At 32.1% G+C, this 19,890-nt stretch overlaps 2 protein-coding genes across 2 annotated transcripts in view; one reads left to right on the plus strand and one right to left on the minus strand.

Moving 5' to 3' along the window:
* Nucleotides 1–1,304: 1,304 nt before the first annotated feature.
* The window catches only part of LOC136351512 (uncharacterized), a 32,151-nt gene continuing 13,565 nt past the window's right edge, over nt 1,305–19,890 (minus strand). The window contains exons 2-3 of the mRNA XM_066303688.1: nt 3,102–3,218; nt 1,305–1,586 (exon numbers count right to left, since the gene is read on the minus strand). The gene's annotated coding sequence lies outside the window, so the exon portion shown is untranslated. The remainder of the gene's footprint in view (nt 1,587–3,101; nt 3,219–19,890) is intronic.
* On the plus strand, nt 4,175–7,589 carry LOC136351513 (uncharacterized). Its single transcript, XM_066303691.1, has 2 exons — nt 4,175–4,453; nt 5,331–7,589. Exon 2 carries the CDS (start codon nt 5,335–5,337, stop codon nt 6,880–6,882), a length of 1,548 nt encoding a protein of 515 aa, XP_066159788.1. The 5' UTR covers nt 4,175–4,453; nt 5,331–5,334; the 3' UTR covers nt 6,883–7,589.

The following is a 19,890-nucleotide window of genomic DNA, read 5'->3' on the forward strand; positions in this document are numbered from 1 at the left end:
TTATTATAACAGGGGAATAGTTGAACGTTACTTTAATAAACTACCTGACCCATTAGGTAGTATGATTTTTGAGGAATATAAAAAGGAAACTGAAGGAGCTGAAATTAATATTTCCCAAGCCATAACCTTCGTGTTCAAACAATTAAGAAAAATATGCACAGGAATACAAGCCCAAAGGTCAATGAAACATTCTGATTATAATTTTTGCAATAAAATAGTTCAAATACCCTTGTCATATGGAGAAGACAAGCCTAGAAGTAAAAGGATTTATAAACATCAAAATAGAAACCATAATAATATTAGAACAAAGAAAAGGTATTTCTTAAGAAGATCAGATAATAGAGCACCCTTCTTACATAAAAGAAATGTAAGAAGATATAATCCAAAGAAAACCTATGACAAAACATGCAGATGTTTTATATGCAACTCGCCAGATCATTTAAGTAGAACATGCCCAAATAAAGATCAAAAAAGATATTCTAGTAAATATGAAGAACAAGAGAGAGTTTTAATTATAGATAGCGTAAATGAAAATATATTAGTATGTGATGATGAAATAAAAGATGACGAATCAATATATTCTATCATAGAAACAGATGAAATTGAAAACACCAATGAAGAGTATGAATCAACCGATGAAGAGTTAGATTTAATTGACGAACTAGCCGGTTTAAAAATAGAATTGATGGATCAGTTAAATTGTGAACATGATTGGATTAGAGGAAAAGGAGATTATAACATTAAATGTGCTTTTTGCATCTATTACCCAAGCCAAGATAATAGAGTAACCTGTAGTATATGCTTAAAACAAGCTTGTGCTGAATGTATAAAAGCAAATAAACAAAAATGGAGAAAAGAGATAGAATTAGAATCAGATGAAAGGATATTATCTAGTAGAGTACGAGTTTTAGAAAACAGAATAAATAAACTAGAAGTAGAATTAGAGAACCTAAAAAATAATTGCGATATTAAGGCATTACCAGAGAATAAGGACATACAAAATACCGAATTTAAAGAGCAATTGATAACATTAAAAGACAGTAATACTGCTAAAATAATTCAACTAAGAGATGCCATAACTAATTTTGGAAATAAATATATAGTAAGATTGCCTTTCAAAGAAATATTAGGTATAAGAATTCCTGTTAAAATAAAATTGACACCCAAAGTATCTTATAAAATATTAGCACTAGTAGACACTGGGTGTACAAAGAATATTATTCATGACAAATATTTCACAAGATGTCCTGAAATAGTTCACACAATTGACGACAATAAGGCAGAAGTTTCCACAGACATGTCCGGAATAAAGAAAATTCATAATCAGTTAGCTTATAATATGGAGGTTTACATTAATGCAACTAAATATATAATAGACGAGATTACAATAAGAAACTTATCCATGATAAGTGATGACATGATAATTGGCCTAAGGTTTTTACAACAATCGGTACAAACCACAGTAATACATGAGCAAGGAATTACTTTTATCCCATATCAAAATAATATTCCATATATTTCAGAGGTACGAAAGCGTGGTGGAATCTCCCCCAAACTCGACAACTTAGAAGTACCCAATCTCGAGCCTGAAGAAAGAATTAATGAATATGAGCTTAGTAAGAATATAGACAACTATTATATATCAAATTCCAATATAGAATGCATAGGACTACAATCATTTGCACCAAATTGGTATAGAGATATTAAGTCTAAAAGGGATATAGAAAAAATTATTCAAAGATTAGAAGATATCCAAATTATAGGAGAAATTCCTATGAAATATTGGGAGAAAAATGCTATTGAGTGTAAAATTAATATAATCAACCCAGAATATATCATTAAGACTAGCCCAATAGAGGCAACTCCGAAAGACATAGAAGAATTTAAAATGCATATAGAAGAACTGTTGAAACTAGGAGCCATAAGAGAGAGCAGAAGTCCACACAGGTCTGCAGCATTCATAGTAAGAAATCATGCAGAAGAAGTTAGAGGTAAATCTAGGATGGTCATAAATTATAAAAGACTAAATGATAATACTATAGAAGATGCCTATAATATTCCAAATAAGCAAGAATGGATTAATAGAATACAAGGTAGTAAATATTTCTCAAAATTTGACTTGAAAGCTGGATTCTGGCAAATAAAGATGGCAGAAGAATCTATAGAATGGACTGCATTTACATGTCCTCAAGGACATTATGAATGGCTTGTTATGCCATTAGGATTAAAAAATGCACCAGCAATTTTCCAAAGGAAAATGCAGAATATATTTAACGAAAACCAAGAATTCATATTAGTCTACATAGATGACCTGTTAGTCTTCTCAAGGACTTACAAAGAACATATTGCTCATCTTGAAATATTTTTTAGAAAGGTGGAACAAAATGGGTTAATATTATCCAAAAAGAAAATGGAAATATGCAAAGAAAAAATTAATTTCCTTGGACATGAAATAGGAGAGGGCAAAATTCATTTGCAAGAACATATTGCTAAGAAAATTTTAGAATTTCCTGATGCTATGAATGATAAAAAGAAATTACAGCAATTCTTAGGGCTTGTAAATTATGCTAGAAATCACATCAATAATTTAGCAAAGTTAGCAGGACCGTTATATGCTAAATTAAGAAAAAATGGTCAGAGATATTTTAATTCTGAAGACATCAAATTAGTAAGATTAATAAAAGAGAGGGTGAAAGAATTAAAACCTCTAGAATTACCATTAGAAGAGAGTTACTTTATTATTGAAACTGATGCATCGCAGCTTGGTTGGGGTGCTGTATTAAAACAAAGGCCTACTAAATATTCATCTAAGTCAGAAGAAAAAGTTTGTAGGTATGCTTCTGGAAGCTATAAATTAAAAACCGTAGGCAATACAGATAGAGAAATACTTGCAATAATCAATGCGATAAATGCCTTTAGGTTATATTTAGGGTTCAAAGAATTTACGGTTAGAACAGATTGCGAAGCTATATGTAGATATTATAATCAGCTTAATAGCAAGAAGAGTTCCACTAGGAGGTGGATTTTATTTGAAGATATCATTACTGGCAACGGATATAAAGTTATATTTGAACATATTAAGGGAAAAGATAATCATTTACCTGATCTACTCTCGCGATCGCCTATTTTGCAGGAATGAAGAAGTCCATGAATTATAATGGAATTGAGTTCTTCACGTTTGGAGAAGACAATAAGCTCAAAGTATTCCCACCGAATACCTATAAGTTTAAGCCAAAAACCCACATAACATTAGATGAAGTCCAAGAATGCATTTTAGATAATTTCTGGTATCAATACAATAATAAGAGGGAAGAAAAAGGCTATATGCTATCAATATTAAACAGTCTTGCTGAATATTTCCATCTAATGAATGATATAATGCCAACATCAGAAAATAATGAAGTGATACCGCAAAAACCCATATATGTTGTTTTTGACGGAAAGCTTCCTGGAGTGTACATATCTTTTGAAGAGATAGTAGCCCAAAAAATAGATGCAAAATTAATGGGTGGATTGTCATGGAAAAAATATATAGATTTTGATGAAGCTTTAACTCAGGCTAGAAAAATATTAGGAATAAATTATTATCTAGAGCCTGCTGCAAAAGAATATATTCAAAAATGCAAAAAAGCTAAAGGAAAGAAGACTTCAGAAATACCCATTAAGATGACTATAAAAGAAGAAGGGTTTTTTAAAAAACCCACATACAAGGAATGCTTAACAAAAGGAGTGGATCCATTAGATATATTGATTGGAAGATAATAGAAAAATTTGAAGAAGCCTCCCCACAGTTAAAGAAGGAATTGAAGGAAGAAATACTTAAAGAATTAAAACAAGAAATGGATCAGAAATTTGAGCAAATAAAAAAGGCAATAGATGAGAAATTAGAAGTTTCTTTTTCTGATTTGGACACAATGGATCTTGGTGGCCATGGGCAACCAGATGAATAAATTAATATAAGCTAAATATGTTTTTCAATATATATTGATAATAGAATATCAATAATTTGGGCGTGGAAGAAGAATAAACGAAGATTTCAGAAGACTACTCAAGAAGGAATCCAGAAGAAGGAATCCAGAAGGACACCCTATAAAGCATAAAGGAACAATATAGGGTGCGGTGAATGACATATCCCTGTGAAGAATAAAACTTTCGGCGGAAAGGCCTCGGCTTTAGCTAGCTCTCGTGAATCCACAGTAGCGAAGAGATAAGCAGGAGACACAGGCGACGCCATCCCTGGCCTCTATAAAAGGAGACGTTGGCCTTCACTCCGAGGAGACACAACAACAAGAACAAGAATAACACAACAATAACAACAACAACGAAGACACCATTCAGAGCAAAGCTTTCAAGCGCGCTCTCACCCTCCATTCCACCGTTCTTAGTAGTAGTGATTTTAGCCTACCTTGCATAGTATATTGAAGCAAGGAGTTGTGTAATAACGCTGTGTAAGGTAAGAACAGCTTGCTTGTACCTACCTTCGGGTTTCCCGAAAGGGAAAACCGTATGTAAGCTTATCTGTTTAATATGAAGTAATTTTCCTTAAGTATTCCTGCACGTTTGTTCTAGACAAGTGTTTATGCTAAGGACCCTATAGGAGAAACCTCTTCGGTTTGTTCTCGTTTTTAGCCTGCATCTTGCATAGGCGTCTGGAGAATCGGTATCCGTAGAGAAGTGTTCCCTTCGGGTGGAACTGCCTGGGGAGACGATAAACTCTTAGCTAGAACAAGTGTGACTTGGAATATCTTGTTAAGTTGCTTCTAAAAAGATAGATAGGTGAGGCATACGGTAAGTACCGAGTAGGACTTTACATCATCCGAAACAAGCTTCTGAGGCTGTCTAAATAGGATTCGCCACCCTGCAAAGATCCTAAAGTTAAAATATCTCTCGAAGTGAATAGTATTGAACAGTAATTTGAACAGTAAACTGAATAGTAATCAGCCGAATAAATAGTGTTTTTGAACAGTGTATTCTGTTTAAACAGTAAGCTGAATAGTATAAATAGTGTTTTGAACAAAAGTATAGAATAAGAGAGTATAAGTGGTATCAGAGCGTATATTTTCTGATAAGTGTTAATATAAGAGAGAAATATAAGAGTGGTATCAGAGCGTATATTTTCTGATAAGTGTCCCAAAACCCGACAAACTCGACAACTTAGAAGTACCCAATCTTGAGTCTGAAGAAAGAATTAATGAATATGAGCTTAGTGAGAATATAGACAACTATTCTTTCTCATCATATCTTCCAAAATCTATAGAATTGCCAGGTAAGACATCATGGGAAGATAGATATTTATTAAAAGCTACTAAAGATTTTGAATATATATGCAGGGAAATGGCTTCACAGAAGTCTGAATGGCTCACAAATATGAGTTCATGGAGACTGCCCCAACTGCCCAGAGGCCATGGAGAACGATTTAATCACAATTTCAGAATAACAGAGCTACAACAAGGGTTATTAAATCTTTTGTGGCAAACAAAAAACAAAAAAGAAAAAGCTCATGCCTTAAATAGCTTGGCATATTATTTCAAAAATTTCGTGCCCTCAGATCAAAAGATAACAGAAAAAAGGGCTAAAATGCAAGATATCCCTCATCATGGAGAAAGGTTACTAGATTATCGCGAGGAGAAATCCCGTGATGGCCAAGATAAACTTCTCATGGAAGTCGAACAATCTATGGCAACAGATAAGAATACCAAGGTATTCTCAGATAAGATTTTGATCTCAGCAGATCCTGCTTCGAGCATGGTTGCTTTCCACATAAATATCAATAACCTATTGCAATCTTTCCCACATAATAAACCATCATCATCCACAAAAAGGCATGATATCATTCCCCAAACACCATACATACTGCATAATCATCCTAATTTATTCCTTCCACAATATATACTCCGGACTCAGCCAAAAGCACCATGTAGATCTTGTGCCTACAAAGATTCTTGCAAAAAGAAACTTAAAAGCCAAAATCCCATGAGTACTACATACGAAAATCTCCAACCCAGATTAAGCTTCAAAACGGAACAAACTTTATCCTGCTTTGGGCAAGACATCCTCGATCTTGTTTGGCAAAAGTTTAAGGAGAGACAAATGAAAATATTCCTTGGACTCCAAGATTATTTCTTTGATCTTTTAGAAGGGAGAGAAAGAAACCCAGCCATACGAGTAATCATATATATGCTCCCTCTCTTAAGACTAGATAATCAGGCAATTTCTGACCCATCCTATAGATTCCTGGTTCTCAAAGCTGAGATAAATCTTCAAAGATTCCGGAACCTACCCACATACAACCATGAAGAAATATCTCTCCAAACCATTATAGATCATGGTCTTGTGAATTCCATATATGCAACCCTCGATCAGATCCTTCAATCTGATTTAGGAAATGCTGTGAAAGATGTCTGCAGGAGACTTGGACATGGAAGATACAGGATTATCTTCTCCTCAATACCACCAAAATTCACACCACCTGTTCGTCCAGCAATTCATTATATATATATCATGAAGGGACAATTTAATTTTCAAGAAGACGGTCTTAGCAAACTATCGGATGAAGAGGAAGAAATATATACAACAGTTGCTAATCATGAAAATTGGAGATTATTTTCTGAAGCTGCAGAAATTGAAGAAGCTATCACCACAGATTATGAATATCAGCTGGTTTTCCAAAACAAGATCACAAGGATTTTTATCAGCAAATTCTACAACCAAAGTTATGAATACTTCAAGGGAGCAGGGCGCATAATTAAACCGGATTTTGGAAATGAATGCTCCAAGAAAAGTTACTACAGAAACCTGGCTCAGTGGTTTCAGAAAACAGAGCCATCAGAGATTGACACGGTACAATCAGCACCAATGATAATCAACGAAGATAATGAATAAAGATTTTGTCATCCCCGACAAAGATCACTATTCAAGATAAGGAATCTACACTATTCAGATAAGTATGGATCTTGGTGGCCATGGGCAACCAGATGAATAAATTAATATAAGCTAAATATGTTTTTCAATATATATTGATAATAGAATATCAATAATTTGGGCGTGGAAGAAGAATAAACGAAGATTTCAGAAGACTACTCAAGAAGGAATCCAGAAGAAGGAATCCAGAAGGACACCCTATAAAGCATAAAGGAACAATATAGGGTGCGGTGAATGACATATCCATGTGAAGAATAAAACTTTCGGTGGAAAGGCCCCGGCTTTAGCTAGCTCTCGTGAATCCACAGTAGCGAAGAGATAAGCAGGAGACACAGGCGACGCCATCCCTGGCCTCTATAAAAGGAGACGTTGGCCTTCACTCCGAGGAGACACAACAACAAGAACAAGAATAACACAACAATAACAACAACAACGAAGACACCATCCAGAGCAAAGCTTTCAAGCGCGCTCTCACCCTCCATTCCACCGTTCTTAGTAGTAGTGACTTTAGCCTACCTTGCATAGTATATTGAAGCAAGGAGTTGTGTAATAACGCTGTGTAAGGTAAGAACAGCTTGCTTGTACCTACCTTCGGGTTTCCCGAAAGGGAAAACCGTATGTAAGCTTATCTGTTTAATATGAAGTAATTTTCCTTAAGTATTCCTGCACGTTTGTTCTAGACAAGTGTTTATGCTAAGGACCCTATAGGAGAAACCTCTTCGGTTTGTTCTCGTTTTTAGCCTGCATCCTGCATAGGCGTCTGGAGAACCGGTATCCGTAGAGAAGTGTTCCCTTCGGGTGGAACTGCCTGGGGAGACGATAAACTCTTAGCTAGAACAAGTGTGACTTGGAATATCTTTTTAAGTTGCTTCTAAAAAGACAGATAGGTGAGGCATACGGTAAGTACCGAGTAGGACTTTACATCATCCGAAACAAGCTTCTGAGGCTGTCTAAATAGGATTCGCCACCCTGCAAAGATCCTAAAGTTAAAATATCTCTCGAAGTGAACAGTACTGAACAGTAATTTAAACAGTAAACTGAATAGTATTCAGCCGAATAAATAGTGTTTTGAACAGTGCACGCTAGCCAATATACTATTCAGACAGTGTGGTATCAGAATATTGTCCGAATAGTAAGTGAGAATATTGTCCGAAGCATAAGAGTGGTATCAGAGCGTATATTTTCTGATAAGTGTTAATATAAGAGAGAAATATAAGAGTGGTATCAGAGCGTATATTTTCTGATAAGTGCTCGTATATCAGAGCGTATATTTTCTGATAAGTGTTTTCTGAGAAGAGTGGTATCAGAGCCAGTCATCATAGAGAAATCAAATTCAGAAGCTAATATTGGAAAGGTAATTACTACTAAAGATAATTTGAATATAAGGTGTAGACTAAATCATATTGAAGACCATAGTTGGCACTCTAACAATAGTCAATTAAATTTAATTGTTGATCTGATATATAATTTTTATATAAATTGGGATAAAAAGCAGGTAGATTTAGAGCAAAAGTTAGAAGATATATATAAAGAACAAAAGCAATTTGTAGAACAATATTCTTTTCTTAATAATAAGCTAAATACTACATTAGAATTATTAGAAGATTATAAGATAAGGCAAAATAAAATTTCACAGAATAGTGATTATATTAAAGAATTACTAGACAAAATCAACTCTAGTAAAGGTAAGGAAATAGTTTTGGCTTCATCTGGCATAGCTCGTCTTCACAAGCCATTAATTCTGAAAAATGGACATATCTAGGAGTCTCTTTAGAAGAATAGCAAGCAGAGATGATAACTGTTCTGATAAACAAAAAGGTAAAAATGAAGACATAGATGAGCTTGAAGATATTGCAGAAGTAGACAAACAGCTCGAAAGATATCAACGAGATACTTTAAGGGCAATAAGACCTCAACAAATATATTGCATGGGATTTTTTGAGAATAAAAATGGGTTATACAGAATATCTAGAGAAGTAGAGTTAAGCGTTTTAACAAAGCCAGTTGAGCTAAAAATTGTAGCCAAGGAATTTGAAAATGGATTAAAGTATTCAGGGTATAAATATATTCACCAAGGTATGTATATAATAGGAATCAAAGGTATGACAAGAAAGAAATTAGGAGCTAAAGTTCTAATAACTCTGTTAGATAAAAGGTGGGACACAATAGATAAAGCAGCATTAGGATTTTTAGAAGGTGACATGAATGAGAATATGTTGATAACATATATAGCCCCAGATCTAATGATGCCTATAAAAGAATTTATAGATAAAATGAGTTTTGGTTTTCAAACAAAGGGATACGAGGAATTTAAAGGAACAAATTTGCTAGTAAGCATAGAATTTATAGGAAGATTAACTAATAGAAGTGCCTCCAAATACAAAATAAATGTAAATGACGTGATTGAAAATATGCACTCTAAGGGAATAACTTTCATGAGCCCTTTAAAAATAAGTTCTGAAGAAAGGGCAGGAGAAGAATGGAAAATTAGTGATTTAATTGAAAGCAAAACTTTGAGTCAGCCTGAAAATTATATAAGTTATCAAAATAGTAAAGGAAATACCAGCATTAGATTTATAAATTACAAACCCAGAACCACAGATGACTTAGAAACAGAAGCATCTGATAGAAATATAATAGATAATAGAAGACATAGTGTTTCAGAGTTTATGGAAAAATTAGATCAAGAAAGTGAGATAAAATATTACGAAAATAAATTAAAGGAAATAAATGAAGAATATAATAACTCTATGAAGTGTGAGTGGCCTAAAATAAGAGATAAAGAACTTTATTTCTATAGAGAATTAGCTAGAGTAAAGAAAGTAAAGAAGAACGAAGATATGGCAGTAGAAATTTTTAAAAACCAAGAGCAAGATAAGCATGACAAAGAAGAGCAAAATCTTGGTAAAATTTTAAGTGAAGAAGAGCAATGGGCAGAGAATGAAAGATTATTTCTTGAAAGTTATGAAGAAGAAATTAATCTAATAAATGAGATGGAGAATATAGAAAATGAAATAGACAATACAGAACAATATAATGATTTTATAAACACATTAGATGAAGTAGGGTTACATAATCTTGATAATGCAATGGAAGCTATGGAAGTGGACTTAGGAACAGGAAAGAGAAAAAGATATGGAGAAGGTACTGTGAAAAACGAAGGAGAAAGAGAAAGACCAGCTAGGGCAGCAGGAAAATGGCCCCCTGATAGAGAAGAATTTTCATATAACTATATACCAGGTCAATATAGGCATATGGGTACAAAGAGAAGAGACTTTGAGAAGCCTGTTAAATTTCAAAACCAGAGGAGTGATGGTGCTATATTAAATTTAGCCGCACATGACCCTATTGATTGGCCTAATATTATTAGTATTTGGAAAGGTTTAATAGTTCAAAAATATATTCAAAACCAGCACAATATAGGAAGTAAAGTTGAAGATATGATAACCTACTTAGAAACATTCTTAGGTGAATCTGCTAAGATTCTATGGGAACAATGGGTTGAAAAGAATCCTAATAATTATGAAGAATTGAAAAGAGCTGGTAGCAATCCGCATAATTTTGCAAATGTTATATCTAACATTATTATAGCTGAAGATCCGGAATTAGGTTATACAACTTTGCAAAATGAAAGGTTAAAAGAAATAGAAAAATTAACGTTAACAAGTTGGAAAGGCATAAAAGAATTCTCCCAACATTATTTATATAATGCTACAACTGCTAAACAAGGATATAACAGGGGAATAGTTGAACGTTACTTTAATAAACTACCTGACCCATTAGGTAGTATGATTTTTGAGGAATATAAAAAGGAAACTGAAGGAGCTGAAATTAATATTTCCCAAGCCATAACCTTCGTGTTCAAACAATTAAGAAAAATATGCACAGGAATACAAGCCCAAAGGTCAATGAAACATTCTGATTATAATTTTTGCAATAAAATAGTTCAAATACCCTTGTCATATGGAGAAGACAAGCCTAGAAGTAAAAGGATTTATAAACATCAAAATAGAAACCATAATAATATTAGAACAAAGAAAAGGTATTTCTTAAGAAGATCAGATAATAGAGCACCCTTCTTACATAAAAGAAATGTAAGAAGATATAATCCAAAGAAAACCTATGACAAAACATGCAGATGTTTTATATGCAACTCGCCAGATCATTTAAGTAGAACATGCCCAAATAAAGATCAAAAGAGATATTCTAGTAAATATGAAGAACAAGAGAGGGTTCTAATTATAGATAGCGTAAATGAAAATATATTAGTATGTGATGATGAAATAAAAGATGACGAGTCAATATATTCTATCATAGAAACAGACGAAGTTGAAACCATCAACGAAGAATATGAATCATCCGATGAAGAGTTAGATTTAATTGACGAATTAGCAGGTTTAAAGGTTGAAATGATGGATCAATTAAATTGTGAACATGATTGGATTAGAGGAAAGGGTGACTATAATATCAAATGTGCTTTTTGCATATATTATCCAAGTCAAGAAAATAGAGTGACTTGTAGTATATGTCTAAAACAAGCTTGTGCTGAATGTATAAAAGCAAATAAACAAAAATGGAGAAAAGAAATAGAATTAGAATCAGATGAAAAGACTTTATCTAGTAGAGTACGAGTGTTAGAAAATAGACTAAATAAACTAGAAGTAGAATTAGAGAACCTAAAAAATAATTGCGATATTAAGGCACTACCAGAGAATAAGGACATACAAAACACCGAATTTAAAGAGCAATTGATAATATTAAAAGACAGTAATACTGCTAAAATAATTCAACTAAGAGATGCCATAACTAATTTTGGAAATAAATATATAGTAAGATTGCCTTTCAAAGAAATATTAGGTATAAGAATTCCTGTTAAAATAAAATTGACACCCAAAGTATCTTATAAAATATTAGCACTAGTAGACACTGGGTGTACAAAGAATATTATTCATGACAAATATTTCACAAGATGTCCTGAAATAGTTCACACAATTGACGACAATAAGGCAGAAGTTTCCACAGACATGTCCGGAATAAAGAAAATTCATAATCAGTTAGCTTATAATATGGAGGTTTACATTAATGCAACTAAATATATAATAGATGAGATTACAATAAGAGATTTGTCAATGATTAATGATGACATGATAATTGGCCTAAGGTTCCTTCAACAATCAGTACAAACCACAGTAATACATGAGCAAGGAATTACTTTTATCCCATATCAAAATACTGTTCCATATATCTCAGAGGTACGAAAGCGTGGTGGAACCTCCCCCTCCCCAAAACCCGACAAACTCGACAACTTAGAAGTACCCAATCTTGAATATATAAGATAAGAGTGGTATCAGAGCGTATATTTTCTGATAAGTGTTAATATAAGAGAGAAATATAAGAGTGGTATCAGAGCGTATATTTTCTGATAAGTGCTCGTATATCAGAGCGTATATTTTCTGATAAGTGTTTTCTGAGAAGAGTGGTATCAGAGCCTGGTAATCATAGAGAAGCTAAATTCAGAAGCTAATATTGGAAAGGTAATTACTACTAAAGATAATTTGAATATAAGGTGTAGACTAAATCATATTGAAGACCATAGTTGGCACTCTAACAATAGTCAATTAAATTTAATTGTTGATCTGATATATAATTTTTATATAAATTGGGATAAAAAGCAGGTAGATTTAGAGCAAAAGTTAGAAGATATATATAAAGAACAAAAGCAATTTGTAGAACAATATTCTTTTCTTAATAATAAGCTAAATACTACATTAGAATTATTAGAGGATTATAAGATAAGGCAAAATAAAATTTCACAGAATAGTGATTATATTAAAGAATTACTAGACAAAATCAACTCTAGTAAAGGTAAGGAAATAGTTTTGGCTTCATCTGGCATAGTCTCGTCTTCACAAGCCATTAATTCTGAAAAATGGACATATCTAGGAGTCTCTTTAGAAGAATAGCAAGCAGAGATGATAACTGTTCTGATAAACAAAAAGGTAAAAATGAAGACATAGATGAGCTTGAAGATATTGCAGAAGTAGACAAACAGCTCGAAAGATATCAACGAGATACTTTAAGGGCAATAAGACCTCAACAAATATATTGCATGGGATTTTTTGAGAATAAAAATGGGTTATATAGAATATCTAGAGAAGTAGAGTTAAGCGTTTTAACAAAGCCAGTTGAGCTAAAAATTGTAGCCAAGGAATTTGAAAATGGATTAAAGTATTCAGGGTATAAATATATTCACCAAGGTATGTATATAATAGGAATCAAAGGTATGACAAGAAAGAAATTAGGAGCTAAAGTTCTAATAACTCTGTTAGATAAAAGGTGGGACACAATAGATAAAGCAGCATTAGGATTTTTAGAAGGTGACATGAATGAGAATATGTTGATAACATATATAGCCCCAGATCTAATGATGCCTATAAAAGAATTTATAGATAAAATGAGTTTTGGTTTTCAAACAAAGGGATACGAAGAATTTAAAGGAACAAATTTGCTAGTAAGCATAGAATTTATAGGAAGATTAACTAATAGAAGTGCCTCCAAATACAAAATAAATGTAAATGACGTGATTGAAAATATGCACTCTAAGGGAATAACTTTCATGAGCCCTCTAAAAATAAGTTCTGAAGAAAGGGCAGGAGAAGAATGGAAAATTAGTGATTTAATTGAAAGCAAAACTTTGAGTCAGCCTGAAAATTATATAAGTTATCAAAATAGTAAAGGAAATACCAGCATTAGATTTATAAATTACAAAACCAGAACCACAGATGACTTAGAAACAGAAGCATCTGATAGAAATATAATAGATAATAGAAGACATAGTGTTTCAGAGTTTATGGAAAAATTAGATCAAGAAAGTGAGATAAAATATTACGAAAATAAATTAAAGGAAATAAATGAAGAATATAATAACTCTATGAAGTGTGAGTGGCCTAAAATAAGAGATAAAGAACTTTATTTCTATAGAGAATTAGCTAGAGTAAAGAAAGTAAAGAAGAATGAAGATATGGCAGTAGAAATTTTTAAAAACCAAGAGCAAGATAAGCATGACAAAGAAGAGCAAAATCTTGGTAAAATTTTAAGTGAAGAAGAGCAATGGGCAGAGAATGAAAGATTATTTCTTGAAAGTTATGAAGAAGAAATTAATCTAATAAATGAGATGGAGAATATAGAAAATGAAATAGACAATACAGAACAATATAATGATTTTATAAACACATTAGATGAAGTAGGGTTACATAATCTTGATAATGCAATGGAAGCTATGGAAGTGGACTTAGGAACAGGAAAGAGAAAAAGATATGGAGAAGGTACTGTGAAAAACGAAGGAGAAAGAGAAAGACCAGCTAGGGCAGCAGGAAAATGGCCCCCTGATAGAGAAGAATTTTCATATAACTATATACCAGGTCAATATAGGCATATGGGTACAAAGAGAAGAGACTTTGAGAAGCCTGTTAAATTTCAAAACCAGAGGAGTGATGGTGCTATATTAAATTTAGCCGCACATGACCCTATTGATTGGCCTAATATTATTAGTATTTGGAAAGGTTTAATAGTTCAAAAATATATTCAAAACCAGCACAATATAGGAAGTAAAGTTGAAGATATGATAACCTACTTAGAAACATTCTTAGGTGAATCTGCTAAGATTCTATGGGAACAATGGGTTGAAAAGAATCCTAATAATTATGAAGAATTGAAAAGAGCTGGTAGCAATCCGCATAATTTTGCAAATGTAGTATCTAATATTATCATAGCTGAAGATCCGGAATTAGGTTATACAACTTTGCAAAATGAAAGGTTAAAAGAAATAGAAAAATTAACGTTAACAAGTTGGAAAGGCATAAAAGAATTCTCCCAACATTATTTATATAATGCTACAACTGCTAAACAAGGATATAACAGGGGAATAGTTGAACGTTACTTTAATAAACTACCTGACCCATTAGGTAGTATGATTTTTGAGGAATATAAAAAGGAAACTGAAGGAGCTGAAATTAATATTTCCCAAGCCATAACCTTCGTGTTCAAACAATTAAGAAAAATATGCACAGGAATACAAGCCCAAAGGTCAATGAAACATTCTGATTATAATTTTTGCAATAAAATAGTTCAAATACCCTTGTCATATGGAGAAGACAAGCCTAGAAGTAAAAGGATTTATAAACATCAAAATAGAAACCATAATAATATTAGAACAAAGAAAAGGTATTTCTTAAGAAGATCAGATAATAGAGCACCCTTCTTACATAAAAGAAATGTAAGAAGATATAATCCAAAGAAAACCTATGACAAAACATGCAGATGTTTTATATGCAACTCGCCAGATCATTTAAGTAGAACATGCCCAAATAAAGATCAAAAGAGATATTCTAGTAAATATGAAGAACAAGAGAGGGTTCTAATTATAGATAGCGTAAATGAAAATATATTAGTATGTGATGATGAAATAAAAGATGACGAGTCAATATATTCTATCATAGAAACAGACGAAGTTGAAACCATCAACGAAGAATATGAATCATCCGATGAAGAGTTAGATTTAATTGACGAATTAGCAGGTTTAAAGGTTGAAATGATGGATCAATTAAATTGTGAACATGATTGGATTAGAGGAAAGGGTGACTATAATATCAAATGTGCTTTTTGCATATATTATCCAAGTCAAGAAAATAGAGTGACTTGTAGTATATGTCTAAAACAAGCTTGTGCTGAATGTATAAAAGCAAATAAACAAAAATGGAGAAAAGAAATAGAATTAGAATCAGATGAAAAGACTTTATCTAGTAGAGTACGAGTGTTAGAAAATAGACTAAATAAACTAGAAGTAGAATTAGAGAACCTAAAAAATAATTGCGATATTAAGGCACTACCAGAGAATAAGGACATACAAAACACCGAATTTAAAGAGCAATTGATAATATTAAAAGACAGTAATACTGCTAAAATAATTCAACTAAGAGATGCCATAACTAATTTTGGAAATAAATATATAGTAAGATTGCCTTTCAAAGAAATATTAGGTATAAGAATTCCTGTTAAAATAAAATTGACACCCAAAGTATCTTATAAAATATTAGCACTAGTAGACACTGGGTGTACAAAGAATATTATTCATGACAAATATTTCACAAGATGTCCTGAAATAGTTCACACAATTGACGACAATAAGGCAGAAGTTTCCACAGACATGTCCGGAATAAAGAAAATTCATAATCAGTTAGCTTATAATATGGAGGTTTACATTAATGCAACTAAATATATAATAGATGAGATTACAATAAGAGATTTGTCAATGATTAATGATGACATGATAATTGGCCTAAGGTTCCTTCAACAATCAGTACAAACCACAGTAATACATGAGCAAGGAATTACTTTTATCCCATATCAAAATACTGTTCCATATATCTCAGAGGTACGAAAGCGTGGTGGAACCTCCCCCTCCCCAAAACCCGACAAACTCGACAACTTAGAAGTACCCAATCTTGAATATATAAGATAAGAGTGGTATCAGAGCGTATATTTTCTGATAAGTGTTAATATAAGAGAGAAATATAAGAGTGGTATCAGAGCGTATATTTTCTGATAAGTGCTCGTATATCAGAGCGTATATTTTCTGATAAGTGTTTTCTGAGAAGAGTGGTATCAGAGCCTGGTAATCATAGAGAAGCTAAATTCAGAAGCTAATATTGGAAAGGTAATTACTACTAAAGATAATTTGAATATAAGGTGTAGACTAAATCATATTGAAGACCATAGTTGGCACTCTAACAATAGTCAATTAAATTTAATTGTTGATCTGATATATAATTTTTATATAAATTGGGATAAAAAGCAGGTAGATTTAGAGCAAAAGTTAGAAGATATATATAAAGAACAAAAGCAATTTGTAGAACAATATTCTTTTCTTAATAATAAGCTAAATACTACATTAGAATTATTAGAAGATTATAAGATAAGGCAAAATAAAATTTCACAGAATAGTGATTATATTAAAGAATTACTAGACAAAATCAACTCTAGTAAAGGTAAGGAAATAGTTTTGGCTTCATCTGGCATAGTCTCGTCTTCACAAGCCATTAATTCTGAAAAATGGACATATCTAGGAGTCTCTTTAGAAGAATAGCAAGCAGAGATGATAACTGTTCTGATAAACAAAAAGGTAAAAATGAAGACATAGATGAGCTTGAAGATATTGCAGAAGTAGACAAACAGCTCGAAAGATATCAACGAGATACTTTAAGGGCAATAAGACCTCAACAAATATATTGCATGGGATTTTTTGAGAATAAAAATGGGTTATATAGAATATCTAGAGAAGTAGAGTTAAGCGTTTTAACAAAGCCAGTTGAGCTAAAAATTGTAGCCAAGGAATTTGAAAATGGATTAAAGTATTCAGGGTATAAATATATTCACCAAGGTATGTATATAATAGGAATCAAAGGTATGACAAGAAAGAAATTAGGAGCTAAAGTTCTAATAACTCTGTTAGATAAAAGGTGGGACACAATAGATAAAGCAGCATTAGGATTTTTAGAAGGTGACATGAATGAGAATATGTTGATAACATATATAGCCCCAGATCTAATGATGCCTATAAAAGAATTTATAGATAAAATGAGTTTTGGTTTTCAAACAAAGGGATACGAAGAATTTAAAGGAACAAATTTGCTAGTAAGCATAGAATTTATAGGAAGATTAACTAATAGAAGTGCCTCCAAATACAAAATAAATGTAAATGACGTGATTGAAAATATGCACTCTAAGGGAATAACTTTCATGAGCCCTCTAAAAATAAGTTCTGAAGAAAGGGCAGGAGAAGAATGGAAAATTAGTGATTTAATTGAAAGCAAAACTTTGAGTCAGCCTGAAAATTATATAAGTTATCAAAATAGTAAAGGAAATACCAGCATTAGATTTATAAATTACAAACCCAGAACCACAGATGACTTAGAAACAGAAGCATCTGATAGAAATATAATAGATAATAGAAGACATAGTGTTTCAGAGTTTATGGAAAAATTAGATCAAGAAAGTGAGATAAAATATTACGAAAATAAATTAAAGGAAATAAATGAAGAATATAATAACTCTATGAAGTGTGAGTGGCCTAAAATAAGAGATAAAGAACTTTATTTCTATAGAGAATTAGCTAGAGTAAAGAAAGTAAAGAAGAATGAAGATATGGCAGTAGAAATTTTTAAAAACCAAGAGCAAGATAAGCATGACAAAGAAGAGCAAAATCTTGGTAAAATTTTAAGTGAAGAAGAGCAATGGGCAGAGAATGAAAGATTATTTCTTGAAAGTTATGAAGAAGAAATTAATCTAATAAATGAGATGGAGAATATAGAAAATGAAATAGACAATACAGAACAATATAATGATTTTATAAACACATTAGATGAAGTAGGGTTACATAATCTTGATAATGCAATGGAAGCTATGGAAGTGGACTTAGGAACAGGAAAGAGAAAAAGATATGGAGAAGGTACTGTGAAAAACGAAGGAGAAAGAGAAAGACCAGCTAGGGCAGCAGGAAAATGGCCCCCTGATAGAGAAGAATTTTCATATAACTATATACCAGGTCAATATAGGCATATGGGTACAAAGAGAAGAGACTTTGAGAAGCCTGTTAAATTTCAAAACCAGAGGAGTGATGGTGCTATATTAAATTTAGCCGCAGATGACCCTATTGATTGGCCTAATATTATTAGTATTTGGAAAGGTTTAATAGTTCAAAAATATATTCAAAACCAGCACAATATAGGAAGTAAAGTTGAAGATATGATAACCTACTTAGAAACATTCTTAGGTGAATCTGCTAAGATTCTATGGGAACAATGGGTTGAAAAGAATCCTAATAATTATGAAGAATTGAAAAGAGCTGGTAGCAATCCGCATAATTTTGCAAATGTAGTATCTAATATTATCATAGCTGAAGATCCGGAATTAGGTTATACAACTTTGCAAAATGAAAGGTTAAAAGAAATAGAAAAATTAACGTTAACAAGTTGGAAAGGCATAAAAGAATTCTCCCAACATTATTTATATAATGCTACAACTGCTAAACAAGGATATAACAGGGGAATAGTTGAACGTTACTTTAATAAACTACCTGACCCATTAGGTAGTATGATTTTTGAGGAATATAAAAAGGAAACTGAAGGAGCTGAAATTAATATTTCCCAAGCCATAACCTTCGTGTTCAAACAATTAAGAAAAATATGCACAGGAATACAAGCCCAAAGGTCAATGAAACATTCTGATTATAATTTTTGCAATAAAATAGTTCAAATACCCTTGTCATATGGAGAAGACAAGCCTAGAAGTAAAAGGATTTATAAACATCAAAATAGAAACCATAATAATATTAGAACAAAGAAAAGGTATTTCTTAAGAAGATCAGATAATAGAGCACCCTTCTTACATAAAAGAAATGTAAGAAGATATAATCCAAAGAAAACCTATGACAAAACATGCAGATGTTTTATATGCAACTCGCCAGATCATTTAAGTAGAACATGCCCAAATAAAGATCAAAAGAGATATTCTAGTAAATATGAAGAACAAGAGAGGGTTCTAATTATAGATAGCGTAAATGAAAATATATTAGTATGTGATGATGAAATAAAAGATGACGAGTCAATATATTCTATCATAGAAACAGACGAAGTTGAAACCATCAACGAAGAATATGAATCATCCGATGAAGAGTTAGATTTAATTGACGAATTAGCAGGTTTAAAGGTTGAAATGATGGATCAATTAAATTGTGAACATGATTGGATTAGAGGAAAGGGTGACTATAATATCAAATGTGCTTTTTGCATATATTATCCAAGTCAAGAAAATAGAGTGACTTGTAGTATATGTCTAAAACAAGCTTGTGCTGAATGTATAAAAGCAAATAAACAAAAATGGAGAAAAGAAATAGAATTAGAATCAGATGAA

The sequence above is a fragment of the Oryza sativa genome, chromosome 8, assembly GCF_034140825.1.
Source record: "Oryza sativa Japonica Group chromosome 8, ASM3414082v1".
In the NCBI taxonomy this organism is placed as follows: domain Eukaryota; kingdom Viridiplantae; phylum Streptophyta; class Magnoliopsida; order Poales; family Poaceae; genus Oryza; species Oryza sativa.

Excerpts from the sequence above, each read along its gene's own strand:
- LOC136351513 (XM_066303691.1), top strand. The coding sequence starts at position 5,335 with ATGGCTTCACAGAAGTCTGAATGGCTCACAAATATGAGTTCATGGAGA.